Consider the following 21,899-nt stretch of genomic DNA (forward strand, 5'->3'; position numbering starts at 1 on the left):
GTACGTACGTAGGTACGTACGTACGTACGGAGCTAGAACGATAGAATGATGGATGGACGGAGAGATGCATGGATGGATAAAACTATAGAACGATGGATGGATGGAATTGGATGAATTTCTGGAGCAAACCATCTCATGATATACATCGGTTTGAATAGTTTTATTTCACGATTAAAGATTTTGTTCATAACTGTCCCTACTTAGGAATGTCTTTTTCCACATTACTTCACAAAATACTGACTCCCTGAGAAATGATCTTTCCCAAGAGAAACCCATTGACACTAATGAGCTTAGATGCTGAAAAGCCCGAATGAGAAGCAACTGCTCTGAGAGGAGTATACGGCGCTGACAGGCTGTGGTCTGAATGTGTCTGACTTACTGAAGTCAGTGCCTGTGAGCTGGGCCAGGATTCGGAAAGAGCGAGACTGGGTGGTGCCGGTGCGCGGCTGCCAATCCTCCGTATCCTGGATCAGTCTCTTCTTACTGCGATCGTTGGGAATGAAGCAGGCCGTGTTTTCCACCCGCAGACCGTGCCTGGAGACATGAGCCCTTCGTGACCTCTCTCATTCACCACAGCAGCACAGCACACCACCAAAAATCCACAAATGGCTTCACATAATGCGTGCAGCACAAGAAGAGACGACTACACCAAACACAGAGAGGGAACGTGCTGTACATGAGGATCCCCCAAAAAATCTGTTTTTTTCTGGGGTGCATAAATTCCTTCACAAAAACGTATCATGGTAACCAAAGTTTCTGACAAAATAGAGTTACATTTGCTACAACACCAAGTTACCACAGATCTATTAGAATAACTATATTATTATGGTGCAGAAACTATGATTAGCATTGTAAAATTTAGTAAGGTGATGTTTTAGTGCCAGGGTTTTCAACCAGGGGAGCCTTAAAGGGATAGTTCACCCAAAAAAAAAAATAATGTAATTCCATCATCAAATACTCACTCTCATGTCATTTAAAACCCATTAGACTTTCGTTCATATTCCAAACACAATTTTTACATTGTGAATAAAAACCTAAATAAAATCTGTTCATCATATAAAGAGATTGCGACTCTTCAGAAGTCATGGATTAAACCTTTAAATTCATATGGATTTATTTTACAATCTCTTGAACATTTTGAAGCATCAGAATTTTAGGTACATAGAATTTTAATTTGTGTTTCAAAGATGAACAAAAGTCTTATGGATTTGGAACAACATAAGGGTGAGAAATGATGACAATTTCCATTTTTTTGGGTGCACTATCCCTTTAAGGTATTTGATGGGGTCCATTTATTTCATTTTTATAGTAATTAACATATTTTATTTGTATTAATAATTATTCTTTGTTTAACTTTGTAATGTTAATAGTGCTTCCGCTTGTTTCCCAGTGCAGCTTTATTAAACCAGGCATTTACGTTAAATATTGTGACAAAAATGTTGCTTTGGATAGAAGCGTCTGCCAAATGCAAGAGTCTTAAATCAAAGTTATTATTCAAAATAGTATAAGTAATCAGTTTTAAATAAATAATGTAGTGAAAATATATCAGAAAATCTTCTTCTTCTTTTTTTAAGTACTGGAGTCTGTGGGTTGGCTGAGCGTCTGGTGGGAGGGTCTATAATGGTTGAAAGGCCTGTTTTTCACACATCAGATTCATAACTACATGCAACACAAAATAATCAATCAGAACACCCACGAAATGTTATTTCTATTCAGGCTCCACATCATTGCTTCATGCTCTAATGAAGTCACTCAAAGTGCACGACTACATTTGCTAATAGTTTCAAACGACCCAGCTAAAGTGCCGCGTTTCAATGCAGTTCAACTCCTGAGTGAAAAAGCAATGAAACATGGTCTGATGTCGTCAAAAGCAAGAGTTTATTAGTGAGGTCAGCGGCAGGTCTAAGTTCTTTTAGCTAGTGCATTAGAGCCACAAGCATTCAGCACTTACTTCCCCTCAGGGTACAACTCCTCATAGAAGGCTTCTCCTCTAATGAACGGGAGAGTGAAGGAAGACAGAAAAAAACAGGATGGAGAAAAAAGGAAAAGGAGCACAAATAACAATAGAGAGGAAGAGTGGGAGGAGTACAACAAAGAACACAACAGTGTCCATTAAAGCAGCCTGACTTTACACCGAGTGAACGGAGACCGGCCACTGCGCTCTGAAATATCAACGCTGGAATAAAGCTGTACATTTACAATCCCATAGTGAATAATTACAGATTGAGACGGCAGCTTAGATGTGAGAAATCTGCCGTCTCCTAAAGCCAATACTGCAACAATGCAGGCTTGGGAAAAAAGGAAAGATAAATTACATTTAGGAAAACAAATATATGAAAACGGATAGAGGCAGAGCCACAGGGCTGGGATTTGATAGCCAAAAACAATAATTGCGCACATTTTTCAGAGCAGGAGGGGAAATAAGGAAAGGCATTACTAACTTGTCAAGAACTTCCATCTGTGGAATGACAAAGGAGATTTAAAAAAAGAGAGGAGAAGAGAAAATTGTTTAGAAATAAACCACACAGAGCAGAATACACAGCATTTAGAAAGACATGATGCAGAGACAAACAAAGCAAATTGTGTGTTTCTAGTGGTGAAAAGGATCACAGCGTGCTTTAAGTAACACAACAGAAAACGTGAAAACATGAGCTGTACCTCCTGTTAAATAAGTTAAATGATTCTGTTCTATAACTTTTAATGTGCTTTTATTATTAAAGATATCCCTGCAACTTTTGCCAAACATGCCAACCACTAGATCTAACTGACACTGAATCTGGCTTTACGCCATTAAACCAACATTACCCTACATACATGGTTCCTAAAAGATTAATGAGTTTTCCAGTCGTTTGTGACAACTGAATAAAATCAGTTTCAATGTCTAGCCAATGATTCATTAAGCATTCAAGTTGAGCAAGTAGAACATATCCATTCCTTATAAAAAAAAAACATAATGGAAAAAGTAATGAATTAGTATATTTTATTAACTTACTAGGAGTATTTAAAAAAACAATCCATAAAAATGCGTATATACACTATAACTTTATAGAAAGACATCTGTTATGCTCAACAAAGCTACATTTATTTGATCATAAATACAGTGAAAACGGTAATATTGTGAATTATAATTACAATTTAAAATAACTGTTTTTTTGTTTTAAAATAGCAATTTAAAACAAAATGTATTCCTGCATTTATTCCTGTCATGAAAAAGCTGAAATTTCAGCATCATTACTCCAGTCTTAAGTGTCACATGATCCTTCAGAAATCATTCTGATTTGATCATTTGCTGCGGAAAAAACATTTCTTAATATTATCAATATTGAAAACAGCTGTGCTGCTTAATATTTTTGTGGAAACCTTGATACATTTCGATACAGGATTCTTCATAAGAACAGCATTTATTTAAAATAGAAATGTTTTGTGATATTATAAGTGTCTTTACTGTTACTTTCAATCAAATTAATAGGTCTTTGGTCAATACAAGTATGAATTTCTTTCGTTTTAAAAAATGAATAAATAAATCTTATTGACCCCAAACGTTTGAACAGTAGTGTATATTACAAAATACATAATAGAATAGAATATTTCAAATCTCAAAAGTTGGTACCGTTCACAAACACTGCAAGCAATAGTGCCCCTTAGAGTGAAGAGTTGTAAAAACAAGCTTGTAGGCGTGCGGTGCAGTAAACATGCTCAGAATGCTGACGTGACTGTGTGATCTCCAGAGAACACGGAGACCTCAGTGCTGCTGGATCGCACAAATAAATAACACACACAATCGCAACACTCCAACAGCCGAGCTCGGATTCAGCCTCCTTCCCTCCAGAAAATGTTCCCACAATGCAACTGAAGTTCAAGGCTTCTGAATCTACTTGAATAAAACATCACCTTCATGCAATTTGTTTGTGAGGAAACTTGTGTTAAGGTGGATTACAGTACAGGAGCTTTTCCAAGTAAGGCCGTTAAGTAATTCAGCACCGGGGCCGTAACGGCATTTTGAGGGCTCAGCAGATTTTATGGGAGGGTCTGGACTCTATAAACAGCAACAGACAACATCAAGCCCTGGCCTAAAGACAGACTTCAACCTTCTCAACCTGGCCAGATCAACACCTTAGACCTTCACAAACTCCTTCATGTGTTTATGTTAAATAAATAAATCAAATACACCACAATTTTACTGTCTTCAACTCCACCGGACTTGACGGCTAACATCTGTTGTTTTGATCAGCTTTAATAAAAGTGCTCGTTAAAATGCTGGACCTTGGCGGAAAAGAGGGGCAGAATGTCCCTGCAAAGGGATGATAAAGAGGTGGAGAGGAAAACAGATGAAGACGGCGTGTTCGAGCGGGTCCCAGAACGGTCTGGTCACCGAGGTGGTGATGCAACCGCCTGTTCCAACAAGGAAAACAGACACAGCTGCTTAACGCCACATCGTTTATTACAAGCACGCACAATAAATCCGGGAAAACACTAAAGACCAGACTCTTGAACTCACTGACCCCAAACCTCACTGCAGAAACGCAACACAGAGTTTCGACTTAAAATGCATTCTGCACGATTTGACATATCGCGACTAGTCTGACAGTTTAATTAAATAAATATATGCGCTACCAATCACCAGAATATACCATAAATGGTATTATTTTTATTAAATACTCGATTTCTTATTTTACAGTACAACAGTTACAATATTTCAACATATTTCTTATTTTGTTTAATGTGTTATTGAATAAATCACAATAATAAAAACAAAATATTATATATATAATATATATATATATATATATATATATATATATATATATATATATATATATTAGGGCTGTCAATCGATTAAAATTTTTAATCTAATTAATTACATACTCTGTAATTAATTAATCTAAATTAATCGCATACACAATCTTACAATGTTTACATGGTACAATTTCTGGTAAGCTACGTTTTTATTATTATTGCTTGACACAAATTTCACGATTTCAATTTAATTTAATTCTTGTGATTTGATGCAATATTGACTCATTTGGATAAATATACAAGATAGGCATTCATTTTTCTCAAGAGACAAAAAATCTCACCCAATGCTATAAAAATACAAAGAGCCATATCAGCTGGTAATATTTAAGGTTAAAAATAGCTCAAATTAAATATAATGCGTGTTTATTACAAATAACAACTTTGATATAAGTAAAAAATATAATATTTATGTAATATAGTAGTAGGCTACATAAATTTAGAAAAACACTCTCTATAGCTCTTTCTTATAGCCAACTATAACGTGCTATATGGTCATGAAATGGCTTTCCTGAGGTAACTTAGGCTAAATGTTATGTGACAATGTTCTCCAGCTGTTTTATTGACCTCTTTTCGCGGTTGAAAAACACTGATTGATCGAGGAATATACATTTCGGAAAGTTTTAGGCTGCCCTACTGTATCTTTCAACATTGTTCATTCGTGTTTATTTACTATTAGCTAGAGATGATCGGTTCACGTGCCGCTAGGGATCTGTCATGTCACATTTACAAGCGCCAACGGTATTTATTGTTTGATTTTCGTAATAAAATTGACAGAATCTGAGAGCTGAGATTTTTTTAATATCATAATAACGTCTGTCTTGTCTGTTTCCGTGTCCTCTCTTTGGTGCGCGATTTTTCTGTGCGAGAGAAAATGGTTGTGTGACGTGAGAGCGCGTGAAAAGTTACAACACACACACACACACACACACAAGCGCGCTTTCTCTCAGACACACTCACCGACTCACGCACACACTCCTGGATGCTTTGCATTGATGTGGTACTTTAGAGTTGACGAACTCCGTTTGTTATAAGTAAATGTTCCAAACAATGATCCAAGCAGCGCGTTCTTGTCTCCCTCCTTTTTACACGAATGGTGGCTACGGCTAGAACGGCTCCGCAAAGGTCAAAACGGAATGGATTAATCTGCGTTATTTTTTTTAACGCGTTATTTCTTCTCAGATTAATTAATCGAAATTAACGCGTTATTTTGACAGCCCTAATATATATATATATATATATATATATATATATATATATATATATAAAAATAATATTTTTATTATTTTTAGACAGTAACTAAATTAACAGTAACTATTCGTGTTTTAGACTGTAACTAATATAAACAAATAAATAAATAAATATAAATAAATATTTATTTATTTATTTATTTATTTATATTTATTTATTTATATTAGTTAGTCTAAAAAAACGAAGTTACTGTTAATTGTGTTACTGCCTAATATAATAATATAATTATATAATTATATATTATTATATTATTATATAAAATATAATAGGCCCTAAAATGATGGTTTAATTTATTTGTTATTCATTTATTTTTCCAGCTGCTTACAAAAAAATAACCCAACTAATTTTAGAATTATTAATTATTTCCAAATGTAGCTATTTAAGTCCACTGGTAAACATTCCTGTATTTCTTTATATATCAATATATATGTAAGAAAAAGTAAATATCGCAATGTCAGTTTTATTTTTTCCAATATCGTGCAGCCCAATCTCAGAGCTAGCATCCAGACAACTCACGCTCACAGTGAATTCTGGGAGCTGCAGGTGTTCTTACCCATCACTGAGGTATTGCTGCATCATTAGAAACATGCAGCCTTGGGTATGATGAGGCTCATTATTGTGGACTAAGCTCATCAAGCAGGTCCCGTGGCGATCAAAGCCCGCTTTAAAGACAGATTATGAGCCCGAGTCTCAGTTGGAGACCTGGCTGGCTGGTCACCTACCCATTGTGAGGCTGCGGCGTGCTGCTGGGCACCTGCGAGTTGAAGTTAGGCTTGGGGGCGTACGACACTGGCTTGATGACAGGCCCCTTGCTGCCATTGCCAAAAGCTGCGGAGAACGGCCGCGCCATCTTGTTTATGGCTGTGCTCGGTGCAAACGAGTACTTGGGCTGACTGGATGCAGGTGCGAGTGTATCCTGAGTGAGGAGAAAGACAAGTGCAAAGCAAAACCATGCATGTCAGATCATGCACACACACACATACACGTTATTTCATAAACACTAGTGGCACCACAGGTGAATGCACAAACCCAGATACGGTTTAATAGTTAATCCTCTCCAAATGAGAGGATTAACTGGTGGGAAAAAAGGTGTGAATTGTCTTCCTGTCTTTTCACAGCAAATTATGAGCACGGAGAAAGTGGAGGGCGATTGTTTAAGAAGGGTGAACACACCCTGGGCAAAAATGTTTATCTTGAGATCAGGCCAAGGTCCGGCTTAAAGGACCTCCTTCATTTTGTCTGTACTTTGTACCTGAATGGGTCGAAAGGAAAAAGTATAGCTGTCTGATATGACTAGAATTATAACAGGCACTGTTGCAGATACCCGTGCTATGATCTATTGCAGCCACATGAGGGCGTGATTTCTCCCTTTCAAATGCAATGCATTGTGGAAGGAGATACAATCTGATTAGTTATTAATGCTACTTTTTTTTTTATCTGCCCAGCCAACATTTTCACTGACCCTACTATAAAATAACAAATATACATGATTTTTTTAACATATTAATAATTTTTAATAAACATTTCTTTCAAAAGTTTTAAATATAGTTGTCATATGTGTGTGTCAAATATTAAACATATATATAAATCATAATATAAATATAAGTAATATAAATTATATTTAAATGTATACATTTTAGATATGTTGTATATACACATATATACACACAAATTATATGAAAATACAAATATAAAATAGTTTATTAAGCTTTTAATTTGCAATTCTAGCTATAATGTATCCAGCAATAAAATCCATAAAGGCAAAATTAATTTACAGCATGTGCAAATGGCCTACTGGGAAAATGTACATTTAGTCTGGTTTTGTGCATTCTGTGGCAATGCAAATTCAATCAAACCAAAAACTGCTTAAGGGAAGTTTTAAGCAAGACCAAAAAAGCAAGATGTTTAACATTAGAATCAGACGGGCAAATAGACAAACCACCCAAACTTCCGCAATATAGTGCAACCAGCCCACGGAAGCTAACAGAACCATGAAACTTACATGAGAATGAGTTATGAAGCGTTGTGAGATTTGAGATACAAGTGTGTGTGTGGGGGTTAACTTAGATATGCTTTGGGGACAAAGTTGTGCCAAGAAATGAGTGAAATCTGACCACAAAAAAAAAAAAATTCCTTTGGGAAGTACAAGGATGTACTTAAAGACAAAAATTATTCATAAATAGCAAATGTTTGGTCTAGTTGTAGTTATATATAAATAATTTTATATTTAAAAATATATTTGATATTATATGGTATGCTCATATATATATGATATATAGCTAGCTAGGTACGTGTGTGTGTGTGTGTGTGTGTGTGTGTGTGTGTGTGTGTGTGTGTGTGTGTGTGTGTGTGTGTGTGTGTGTGTGTGTGTGTGTGTGTGTGTGTGTGTGTTCAGTCCTGAAGTATTCAAAGCAGCTGAGAACTTGAGAACAGATCTAAATGTGTTTCTTCAGATATCAGGAGCTGGTTGAGTGGTCTTGCGAAAGCTTTGCAGTTCTGTCTGACAGAAGAGAAAACGGGTAACTGTCTTACCTTCTGCTCTCCTCCGGCAGGATGAAAAGCTCTGCAGAGAGAAAATTAGAGAATGAATTCACTTACGCTCTTTAATAAAATGACTCATTTCACTGAAATGTTTAAAATGTTAACTATGGAGAGTCTAATGGATCAACACTGAACAGTCATTTGTGCCAAATTCAACAAGTCTCATGATGGGAATTCAATTGGTTCTTCCTGGCTCCCAAATCCCATTTTATCAGTCTGAATGTAATGCTGCAGCTGTATGTGTGGATTAATACCTGATGTCTGTCCAAATGTTTTTGAATAGACACATGTGACTCAAACATGTGGAATAGCAACAAATCAGATATGGATAAATAAGAAAAAAATCTAGTTATTAAAGTCACAAACAGTTTAAAACACCTTTTCAAACTGTTTTTTTTCCCCCCTCTTGAGCTCATTCTCTTAACAATTAGCACACAAAAAAAACACACAAAAAAAGACCGAAGACCACTCTTTAGTACCCCAAAGTACCATGGTATTAGCACTCAAAACCATCACTGTACTCAAGATAATCACTGTATTCTGTCCTAAACTGGACTGTCTAGGTTAGTTTGACTGGGCTGGAAAAAATGTTGCATTCCATCAGCTGCCTCCCTGAGTCTGCATTTCCTGTGCCTATACACCACTTCCTGTGACAGTGATGGTGTCCTTTTGCACACTGGGCTGCTTACAGATAACAGCTCAGAGAGAAAATGTAGAAGAAAATAGCACAACCGGGCTGTTTTACAAAAGTGATATGTTCCAGGAAATGAACATCGTCCAGTGCAACTGACAATATGCAATATATTTTCCCACAAGCAAAATAAATCAACAAATCAATTAATTAATTATTTTTTTTAAAAACCTTGCAATGTTTTCCTAAAAATGTATTATACCCGCTTTCCTTCAATTTAAGATGGAATGAAAACTAATGACAATTAAAAAATTACGGTTCGTCCTGCCCGATCAGTTTTACATGGAGAATGTTGCATGATGGGAAAATTAACAATAACAATAGGGTTTCAGCACTGAAGTGCTTGAACCCCTAATAAATATGCAGAAAATCAACATGAAATTGAATTTGCAAGCCGTATTACATCCAATACACAACATATTTCCAGACAGCCTGTACCTAAAACTTAGTTTAAGGAAACCAGCTACTGGCTTTTGGTTAATAGTCTGTGTGGCTGTTCAGCTGACATTACATAGATAACCCTGTTTCAGTGGCAAGAGCAAGCTATTGTATTTCGACAAAAGATTAAGACAAACATGTAAAGACAAATCAATTCTAACTTCACATTGAACTTAATGCTCTAAACAAACACTTCACTAACCAAAACACACAGGAAGGGCGAACTAGGACAATGATCTAAAGCAATACCACTAAAAAGACACTTTATGTTTTAAAGTACCCTTGCAAACCACATTTGAAGAGGTTTCCCAAACGGCTATGTAAACCAAAAACGACACCACCCTCTGTAATAAAAGTATATCCCAGAGTAAATACAGACATGTTCAGACATTTGTCTTCAAGCATGCCTTTCCATGGGATGTAAACACTGTAATTTATCTGTGATGCACAACAACAGACAGATACACTGACATGTCTGACAACCAAAGCACCCAAAACAACAGTCAAGATACTAGACATCTATCGGCATACTGGGCAAAGGGGTAATTATGAACACTGATAAACAGATGTTTTCACAGTTATGTCAAAACAAACTCCACAAAAATGTCAAGAAATGACATCACTTAACCACCAGCAAAATGACTCATAAGGACACGCCCACTTTCATTCACACCTCCAATCAGCTCATTCCGTCCCCCAGCATTCAAACTAATTGGGGCCTGTGACAAAGAGCTGTCTGGAGAATCGGCTGGTCTCTGCATCGGCAACATTTGACAGAACTGAACTCATTCATTTATGTCCTCCCTCAAACCAGGGGATGTTATAGAGACAATGACAATCCCTCTCTGATCTGAAACAGCTTTCATATCCAGGTGAATCTCACTAAGAAATGTATGCATCATATTTCACCACAAAATCCCAAAAAAGGGAGAACAAAAGAGGAAATTATAGTAGTTTGCATAAAGAAAATGATGCCTACTTTAGGACCATTTGAGACCATCATTCTCATAAATTCTTATTACTATAATGTTAAGGGGGGGTTTTGTCTTCATTTCAATACTACAATGATGTATACTAGCAAATATACTTAGTAACTAAATACATATTTCATGTGGGGTTTTTTTTAGAAAAGGAATGTCTGTGCTTAATGAAATACAGTATATATATATATATACACACACACACACTGTATAGCATCTTAATAGGTTAATTAATAGGGTTCATTTTGTTTATGCAAAATTACATAAATAATATAACAAATATAAATACAAAATAAAAACATGCTATTTAAAAGGTATACTGTGACTTTATTCAAAATTGACAAAATCTATATAATGAGCAATCCATATCATGATTCCATCTTCCAAACGTATTTTTTTTTTCTTATCCTAAATCACTACGGTACACTAATAATAAATGCTTATATTTGAAGTATTTTAGACCGAGAAGGACAACCGCTGCGGTGTAGCCCAGTACCTGCGTGACTCGTCATGGACATAAAATGAGAGAAGTAACTCTGGCTACAATGTTCTTCCACAAGTCTCATGCTGTTTTGTTTATTAACCACTAGAGCATCGAAAGTTACATAGTGTACCTTTAATTACTCCCATCTAAAATATACTACCGGGTATACACAAATTTCTGGGTGAAACATGACACCGACAGTGTCCAAAATCAAATACTTCCCTATTATATAGTATGCGAAAAACATTACGCCACGAAAGTAGTACTTCCGATACACAGTATTCGAAAAACAGTAGGCAAAAAGTCCCAGGAGATTCTGAAATGTGCATTTGATGGACACTTTACTATCCCATGAGGCCACGGGAGAGGATTTGTAAATGGCAGTGAAGCGATGCAATTGATGCTGGTAGGTCGCATGACAGTAACAATATAGTACATCCGAATTTCATTCATACTACCCACATTCATACTAAATAAAACATACTTTTTCACGGTCACGAAAGTAAATTGAAATTCAGATGAACTTGACAGTTTTCATGAGATTTGCCAGTGAAAACAGACGAACAGTAACTTTTACATATAAATATAGTCATGCAAATACTGTTTGAGCTAAGCCATGTTTTATCGAGGGAGACGCAATTCTAATAACTCAAGTGCACGTTTTTATCCGTCTTCTCTTAAACAGGCCATTACTAACCGCTACAAGAGCTTACCTATGTGATGACATATAAATGATTCTCGCACACCTAAAAAAGGAAGAAAACCACATTCATAACTGCGGTTTGGCCCATTAAACAGGCTCTTCGTCATCTTGTGTTGATCACAGGGACGGCTTAATGACAGAGCAGGAAGGAGTGCATCTGTCACTCTGCAGCTATACTCCTCTTTTCCCATTACTCATCGCTTAACCACAGACACTAGACTCTTTCCACCAGTAGCTCCTGTTCTGTCTGAGGGCAGTAAGGTCCATTAGCTTTCCTTTTTTGGGCCCTTTCTGCAGCTTCCCAAAAGGAGTGCAATATAAGCGATTTGAGAATTGTGTCCTGAGGCACAAGATGAGTTTTCCCATCTCCAAGCTGAAAAGTGAAGGGCAACTCAAGTCACAGAGTTAGCACTCTTTCTCCAGCTTATCTGCTCTACCTTTAGCCCAGGGTCATCTGAGCCACCGGACAGTTTTATTACACAGCATTAGAGTGAATTTATAAGATTTGTTCTATGTATTTAATACCGGCCTTAAAATTTATTTGCACAACACAAGAGGCCTGAAGATCTAGAAGCCATTTAATTCAGCTTAAATGCCACACAAGATCCCATGTCAAGTTATCAACACAATTGCCATGGAAACAGGCAAAAGACCTTTTCATTTGGTATATCTCGATAGATCTGCACTCTAGACACAATTTTGGGCCAAATTAGTTTGAATTAGTAACCATTTAAAAGTCACATTGACATTTTCAAAACAACAGACCAAAATTAGATGCTACATATCACAAGAGCACAAGAATGACTGCACAGTTTTATGTGGCCTTGGTTTTAAAGTATCTTTCCCATTGATTTTACATTAATGCATCTGGAAGAGGTTTTATCCACAGCGAATTTACAGCGCATCAGTTTGTGTATTCCCTGTGATTCAAGTCTACGGTCTTGGCGTTGCGTACCATGATTTTCAAACTGAGCTACACATTTTCCATAGGCATTAAAAAACACACACACACACACACACAGACACTTTAGCGTTCTAAGATCCACACCAACCAGCTCCAAGATAAATCGTAACATTTGAAAAAATAAATAAAAAAAATACTAAGTTATATACTGTTAAAGTAAATATATTGATATTTTGTATTATTTTTCAAATTTTTAGAAATTATTTGAAGTTTTAGTAATTTGGTTATATGCTTGTCATTTTTATATATATATATATATATATATATATATATATATATATATATATATATATATATATATCACAGAAACAGAGCTACACCAACCTTAGAGCTTGTGGCAAGTTTATCTTAAAAGTTGTCATCAATATAAATACATTTTTCTATGAAGAAAATTAATTGGATACAATTATTTTTTTCACATCTGGCGTCCTGTTGTTGCACCCTATAGGCAATGGTTTTGGCATCCTTAACAAAACGATGGTAAACCCATATAAACAGACAATTACATTGAATGAAAGGGTAGTACTCTTTACAGGGATCTATTAACTAAAGCAAATGGTGTCCAACTAGTCTTTTTTTCAAAGCCCCTCAAAGCTCTTTGAAAGTTGTAGACATCTAAATACATTTGTTTAGTTGTTTCTAATGCAACACATGTTGTAAAATTCACACTCTATCTTTCAAGACTGTAATAAAAGGGGTTTTGAGTGATGCATTAACCAGAGAACTCAATTTCCTGTTAAGTCATCCTCTCCCCCGTCATGTGATACTGAAACTCAAAGACACTGATGAAAGACGCTGAGTATATGTGTGTGTGTACCTGCTCAGAGTGAGTGTGAGGGAGTCGGTTGCGGCTCTGATCTTGTTCTGTGCCTCCACATGGGTCATCTCCTCTGCGTTGGCCTCAGAGATGGATACCACCCAATCTCCAACACCCACTCCGGCCTGGGCCGCCTTGCCGTCTGGGGTCAGCTGAAACAGCCACAGAGAACAAACATTAGTCACGCTCTGTCTAATGAAGTGTCAGGAGAAGACTTTCAGCTAACCCAAAACATTTCAAATCGAAACCAGATTTTCCCATTTTTTGAAGCAAGTGAGTGGTGCTGAAAACAAACACAATACAGGGGTGTTGTAAGCATACCTGTCAAGTATCCCGTTTTGGCCGGGAAAGTCCCGTATTTTACCCTTCTTTCCCGCCGTCCTCCCGTATTAGTGTTTTCCCGTAAATCTCCCGTATTTTAACCTGCGTTATTGAAAAATAATAATACCCCGGGCGGAGTAAAAAAAAAAAAAAAACATTCCCACTCGGAGCTCTGTCACTAGCCTCGCGATAACTACAGGTACTGTAGGTGGCAGTGTCGCGAGGTTAGTGCTCAGATGATGAGTGACAACGCGGAAAAAAACAAAAAAAACAAAAAAAAAAACAGAGTCGGATGATCTACGCTATGATATGACAGAGCAAGGCACTCCTGCCAAAAAAACAAAACCCTCATGTACTAAATACCGCGATCAATGGGATAGCGAATTTACTTTTCTGAAGAGGAGCAGGGTGGGGGACAGTCACGGTCACGGTTAGCATCTCACACGGGGAAGGAGCATGGTACGAAAGATTGTTACAGAGAATAGGATGACGTTAGACAACAGAACTGTTTGCTACTCTCATGTAAAATTAACCACTCTGGCCCAGCCCACAAATACACTCCTTCCAAAACAGTTAATACAAAGTCTGCAACAAATTTGTTCAATAACTCACTAAAAGAGTAAAGAAAAGTTATGTGAAATGAAAAGAAAAACTGCAAATGAAAAGCAATGTGAAATGAAAATAATGTGTGGAATGAAAATAAAATGTAAATGTAAAGACAAGCAATGTTAAATGAACAGAAAATATGCAAATAAGCCTTTAAATAATGCTCTTAATATATATATACCATATATATATGTGTGTGTGTGTGTTTTAATTAACACCTGTCTTAAAATGTAAGGGATACTGGAGCTTGGTTGGGGTGGTGGGACTGATCGAGGTGGGCGCCGGAAAATTTCCCTTATTTTCAAATCCAAAACTTGACAGGTATGGTTGTAAGTGGTTGCCAGGGTGCCAGGTTTCTAAAGCACATTTGTATGTGGTTGCTAGGGTATTCTGGGTAATTACTAGGCAGTTGATTAATAACCAAAGCCATAAGTGCTCACCCCCAAGTCTCTATGACTTTTCTGGTCTAAACATATGGCTATTCTCACACCTTCTACAGTATGTACATTTATAGGAGTTTTAGCTTGTTTTCTTGACAGAAAATTTCCATCTGTCAAGTTCAAGTACTAAAATGACTGAATTAAAACTCAAACTGATAATACTAAATAAATCATTTTAAATAATTAAATTCTATTCAAAATGTTTTTAAACAAAAAACTAATAAAATGAGAAAAGACATAACAAAATGACTAAAATTGTATTAAAATGAAACCTGAAAATATAAAACTAGCATGATGCAGGACAAGCTTTCGGTTAAAGTTTAATACTTAAGGTTAGCTTATTGAAGTTCCTAACCCCTAGCATGAACCATAGCAATATTAATGCCCACCTTAACACCACTACTATGAATCTCCAAAGGAATAAACTCATTTATTTAATATGTAAAAGCTGATGAATGTAATATATTTTGACCCAGATTCTGAAAATGCCTAAATTCAGGGCTCTTCTCAGTTGAGAAGATTAAAATGAGAACATTTCTCTGAACCTGCAAACCTGACCTGTTTATTTGAAAAATAAATGGATATTAGCCAACCACACACCTCATGCTGAACTATTCAAAACCACGTCAACTCTAAAACCACAGCAGTGAAAGAAGCAGCACACCTAACTACCAATCAATCAAACCCTACCACACAAGAACAAACACACCTGAGAGGAAGTGAAGTCTACAGACAAACAGAACTCACAATGTAATACTGTTGATAAATCGAGATAGGTCCGACTGCAGAACCGCAGAACCATACGTCATAGCAGTGTGGGCGTGAAGTGGGCGTGGGCGGAAGTGGGCGTGGCCAGGCATTGCGCTACTTCTGTGATTTAGAACGTTTTAAAGTTTAAAACAATGCTATTATAAATATTTGTTTAAACGATTTAATTAAAGATATGTTTAAGATGTGTGTATATATATATATATATATATATATATATAGTTGTGTGTATATATACAGGTGAAACTCGAAAAATCAGAATATTGTGCAAAAGTTCATGTAATTCAGTAATTCAAATTAAAAGGTGAAACTAATATATTTAGTCGCCTATATATAACTACATACATATGCATGATTATACTTTTCAGAGGGCCGACATTTCTGTATTTAAAATCCTTTTTTGTATTGATTTCATGTAATATTCTAATTTTCTGAGATTTTAAATTTGGGGTTTTCATAATCTGTAAGCCATAATCATCAAAATGATAACTTTTGCACGATATTCGAATTTTTCGAGTTTCACCTGTATGTATATATATATATATATATCAAATATTATAAAATATAATAATTATTTGTCCTATTAACAAAAGACAATATACTACTATTAAAAATGCTTTTCAATTCAATCAAATGTTCAAGCTTTGTTTTAATTTTATTATTAATTTTGTTTAAAGCTTTATTCAATTTATATTGTTCATTTGACACAACAAATGGATAAAGTATAATTTTAACTTTTAAAAAACTATTTTGTTAATACTCAACCATTTCACAACTAACAATTTTTTTTCATAGACCAAACAACATAATTCTATGGTGGATTGAAACAAAAATTATTAATTAAATACAATTATTTTTTTCCTCTGAAATGGCAAAAGCATCACACACAGATGTACCTGCTCTAAATAAATAATAGTAATTAAATTAAATAAAAAAATCGAACTAAATAAAATAAATTATAAAAAACAAAATCAAACCAAAGAAAATAAAAGCGAGTGTCATGACGAAAGGCGCCTCAGGAATCATCAGGATTAACTCCATGTGTATGGAGTTTTGATCTATTTAGTTTATTTGTCACTTGAGAAGTATTGTTAAATGTGTGCCTGCATAACTTTAATAAGATTTATTTTCTTTGGTTTGATTTTGTTTTATATAATTTATTTATTTTATTTATTTTGATTTTATATTTTGATTTAATTACTATTATTTATTTGGAGCAGGTACAGCTAGTGTGTGATGCTTTTGCTATTTCAGAGGGGGGAAAAACATATTTTATTTAAAAAATGCTTTTCAATTAAATCAAATGTTCAAATGCTCAAGCTTTGTTTTCGTTTTATTATTTTGTTTGTTTTAAGCTTTGTTCAATTTATATTGTTAATCATTTGACACAAAACAGATGCATAAAGTATCATTTTAACTTAAAAAACACTATTAACATTTGTTAATAGGCTACATTGCCTGTCTTTTGTTAATAGGACAAAACATAGTTATTATACTTTATAATTTTATAAATATTATATTTTATAATATTTGATATATATATATATATATATATATATATATATATATATAGGCCTATCTCTTAAATATACATATTTAATGAAATCGTTAAAAAATATATTCATAATAGCATTGTTTTAAACTTTGAAACGTTCTAAAACACAGAAGTAGCGCAATGCCTGGCCACGCCCACTTCCGGCATCAGACGGTTAGGCTGGCGCTGTCATCCTCACACTGCTATGACGTATGGTTCTGCGGTTCTGCAGTCGGTTACTATTGGATAAATCCAGATGATAAATCCACACAAAAGCCAGTCTAAAATAATCCAGCACTTTAACACAGCATTGACTTTTACAGTCTCACTGTGCAGTGCTTTCAGATAAGGCCATCTTGGCAATAAAGCGAGCTACAGCAGATAAATCACTCAGAAAAAGTCCAGAGGCGTCGCCCAAAAGGGAAAGTGAATAGAATGTAGGGAAATATACAAATGCCGGTGTTACATGAAAATGAACATTCAAAATGTTCTACTGCTGTCTGACTCTGTGTGTACAATTTGAATGGGGAAATGATGTTCTGCCATGTCTAGAAACATATGAGTCACGTCCATGTGAATATCACTGACGTGCTAAAGAAGAACATATGTCCCAGATTTAAGTGTATATTGTTCACCACTGGAATAGCACAACCAAAATGTGAAACTCCAAGGCTTAGGTCAACCTGTGTCTGATGCCGTCTAGGAAAATAAGACCAGCAACAGTTTCAGATAACTACTGAGCAAAGTGTGAACGTCACACACTGATGACAAAGCACACAACCTAGAACCCGTCAAACTGATCCGCCATATAAAATTTCTAAACATTAATTCCAAACCATGCGTGCTCCGACAAGCTTTGGAGGAATTTCTCTGACCTCTTGTTGATCTGGCAAGCAGTTCAGCTAGATTTCCGCTGGAGATTAACATTTATGAGGAAACTTTGCTCAAAAATCCCACTGAAACGGTGAATAGGAAAGATTCGAGTCCCAGCCTAAAGCTAAAAGGTACACTCAAAAAGAGAAGTCTGGAGAATATCTGTTAGCATTCCCATTCATTTTGATCATAGTTGCTCTGCTTTTAAATGGCCAGGCATCAATGAAGAAAGATGCTTTTTGAGCCAGATGGTTTAACAGGATCATGAGAAACCTTAACCCTGTGGACCCAAACATCACCACCACATTTGGCAACAAATAAAAGCAACTCAAAATGCAAAATGCTGCGCATCATTAATAGCACTTAGTCTGTGTAATAAGATAATAAGACATTTGGTGGTAGCACCCCTAATGAGATCCAGCTTTTGCTATTGGCATGTATTTGAATGCAATGCACATGGTCTGTCCTCATGTCTATATAAAGCTGTACCCAAAGTTTTACCATCTGCTCTGGACATTTTAGGCTCCCTATCCCTCCATTCTCCAAGTTCTACCACGTTTCCGGTTTCGACCGCCTGCTATTCACTTCAACAAACATTTACAAGTTTACAACTCTGCTGAGCTCTGAATTGGAATCCGGAGTTAGACAGCACTGGGGGAAGAGAACAAAAGTTATTGTCCTCGAGCCTCAGCCCTCAACAGTCTGTTTGAGACCATGCAAATATTTATGAAACATAAGAAGCATTGTGACGTCGTCAGGACATCATGAGGAAATGGCTGCGGTTTGAAAAACAATCCTGCAGAAAGTCCTCCCTCAGGTGTAGCGCTTTGGTAAGCGTACAGGAAACGGACTGTTGGTCTGCACAATTTGGCCAAAACTTTTATAAGCATTTCACTATATAATAATAATTATTAGTATTATTAAAAATGCTGTTGAAATATTTCATGGCAAAATAAGAGTATTTAAGAAAAATATAATAATTGTTATTTATTATTTTTTAACAAATACACATTTATTACTATTGTAATATTTTAACATAAAAAAATAAGAGCATTTAGTAATAAAATAAGCAGTGTTGTCACTGGTTCCTTCAAGATTTTTCTGATGGGTTTTATAATGAAGTTTTTCAATTTATGAGTAAAATAAAGCCTGTGATGAACATACATTGACATTTTGTTCTACAACGTAAACTGAACACTCTCACACCCCAAACTGTCTTGTTACTGATTAGAAATACGCTTTCATAAATAAACATAACTGATTCAATATTCACGTTTTCGGTATGGGTGTGTGTAGTTTTCTAAAACCCCATAGAGGAACCAGCGGCAAATTAGTCTTCTGGGTTCTGATGTCATTTGTCAGAATGCAAAGAAGAGGGAAAAGGAGAAGGAACGCGTAAAAGTCCCGAATTTACATTGGAAAAGCCTTCGAAAGCTGGCGAGAACTCCGCCGGCAGAAGGGCTATCCAATCCGACTTTCAGGTAGTTCTGTTTTTGCTGGACAGGTGGGTAAATCCAGTTTGGTTTTTCTAAATGGACTTTCGTGTTCGCCTAACAAACAAAAGGATATAATTAGCTAGAACAATGCAGTCATTGCTAACTTTGATGAATACAACATATAGGTTTCTAGCAGCTAGCTATCGATCTCTATTGTAAATGATCAAGCAAACTCACAGGGCGACACTTTGTGTGAATGATTGTTTTCACCAACTGTTTATGAATTTGAATGTTCACTCATAGCCTATTGACAACTTTGACTAAATGGGTTTACGACGGAGCCGTGGTTTATGCTTATTGGGAAACCCGAAGCTATTAACTTGCTATTTTTGGATCCTTGTATGGGAGCTAAAGTTATAACCTCAAGTGGCGAACCGTTTTATCGTGTTTTTCTGGTCTGCATTATATGAAAGCATTTATCTAACTTGGCGACATTACACCTTGAATGAAGTATCAGTAAAACTACAGGGGGAGGGGATGGGATGGGGGAGGGTGTAGCTAGCCTCCGTTTTGTTTGACAATACTTTGAACGTCAACAAGAAGTGACGTCACCCAACATCGCTTAGAGCCCCTTTAAACAAATGGAAACGTTCAAACTGTATTCTTTGACAAAGATTGTTTTAGTAACTCAGTAGCCTATGCTTTTTTAATGTTTGTTTGGTGTAATATTTGTGAATTTGATTATGTAGCCTACTTATCCATTTTCTTGCGAGTGCCGTCAAGAGTACTCTCTGGTGCTGTGCACTTGCCCCGAGACTCCGCCCACATGCTGTTCTGATTGGCTGTGGGTTTTGATTGATTTTGATGCATCTCGCAGTCATGTCGCGTCTAGTGTGGACAGACAAATTATTTATCGCTGGAATTTTATCGCATCGCGTCTGGTTAGGACATGATGTAAGCCATATTGTGATTTTGATCAAAATTAGCCAACATTTTCAAAAAGCACCATAAAAGTAGTCTGTGTGACTTCAGTGATTTATTCTAAGTCAACAATACTTTTATGGTGCTTTTAGTCATTTTAGATCTTCCCTGGTCACTATTCACTTTCAAAGGGAAAGAGCAGTGCAAACATTCTGCCAAACATCTATTTGTGGTCTGTGGATGGGGGGGAACAAAATCGTGAAAGTGAGTTAATGACAGGATTTGTTTTGTTTTTTCATTTTTGGTTGTACTAACCCTTTAAAAGTAAACGCTTAGGAAAATGGGCACACACACACAAAAATAAAAGGTTGAGAGACAAAAGAGAAAGAAAGAAGACAGGGGAACGTGGACGGCTGAGTATGCAGATAAAGCTGATGGACACGGCCACCTGTGATCCTGGCTCAAGTTCAGAACCCAGCTGTTCCTAGACTTGAGTCTGGTGGCAGTTAAGTGCTGCGCTAAGACCTTTTACAAGTCAAAGGGGGAAGAGTAGAGAAACCTTAAACCCTCTGACATCAATGTGCCGGACGACACAAGAAAATACACTCGTATAAACAGCTACAAATGAGGACGGCAGCCATATTAGATGTTCAATGGAGGATGATTTGGGTCACAATCAACAATAAGAATAGACTCTTTGACATATCCCATGTATGTCCTGGATATCCGATGCTAAATACTCTTTAAAATCATGGCCCATTTACAACTTTCTACCCCAGACACGCAGCGGCCTATCCTTTTGTCCTTGATCGTGCTGAAAGTTTATGTGGTGACCCTAAAGATCACCCCGTTAAAATCCTTGTCGCATTTCACTTTCCATTTCCTTTTGGGGGGCTGGAAGACTATGGGCCTCAGTGCAATTGCGTCAGCTGATACGAGTGAGCCATAAATATCTTGGATGTAAGAGCCAAGCTTTAAACCAAACTGTCTTCAGAGGTCTCCTAGAGCAGCCACTGCCACGCTGGCTAACAAGCCCTCCAAAAGCAAACAAACGTATTGACAAACTTTGTTAAAATGACTGTGACAAACTCAGATGATTAGGTCCACAGGCCAGAGACACTGGGAATACGATCAGTAAACCAAGAACAACTAAATGTTTCTCATGAGGAACGTCAAGTAAATCTCTCTCTTTTATTTTGTTAAAGTAATAATTCAGCCAAAAGGGAAATGCTGTCATTGTTCACTCACGTCGTTGCAAAACCATATAGACCTGCTCTTTTTTTTCTCTTTTCTGAGGAAGACAAAACTAAATTTTTAAATAATCTTTATGACAGTTC

General features: G+C 36.2%; 1 protein-coding gene across 2 annotated transcripts in view; it reads right to left on the minus strand.

Moving 5' to 3' along the window:
- pdlim7 (PDZ and LIM domain 7) overlaps window positions 1-21,899 on the minus strand; it is a 47,686-nt gene that overhangs the window by 16,947 nt on the left and 8,840 nt on the right. For both annotated transcript variants that reach the window (XM_056262385.1, XM_056262386.1), the window contains exons 3-5: window positions 13,664-13,815; window positions 8,578-8,608; window positions 6,768-6,961 (exon numbers count right to left, since the gene is read on the minus strand). In XM_056262385.1, the coding sequence (XP_056118360.1) occupies window positions 6,768-6,961; window positions 8,578-8,608; window positions 13,664-13,815 (377 nt within the window). The remainder of the gene's footprint in view (window positions 1-6,767; window positions 6,962-8,577; window positions 8,609-13,663; window positions 13,816-21,899) is intronic.

The sequence above is a fragment of the Rhinichthys klamathensis genome, unplaced genomic scaffold, assembly GCF_029890125.1.
Source record: "Rhinichthys klamathensis goyatoka isolate OS25496 unplaced genomic scaffold, OSU_Roscu_1.1 h1tg000192l_1, whole genome shotgun sequence".
NCBI lineage: Eukaryota > Metazoa > Chordata > Actinopteri > Cypriniformes > Leuciscidae > Rhinichthys > Rhinichthys klamathensis.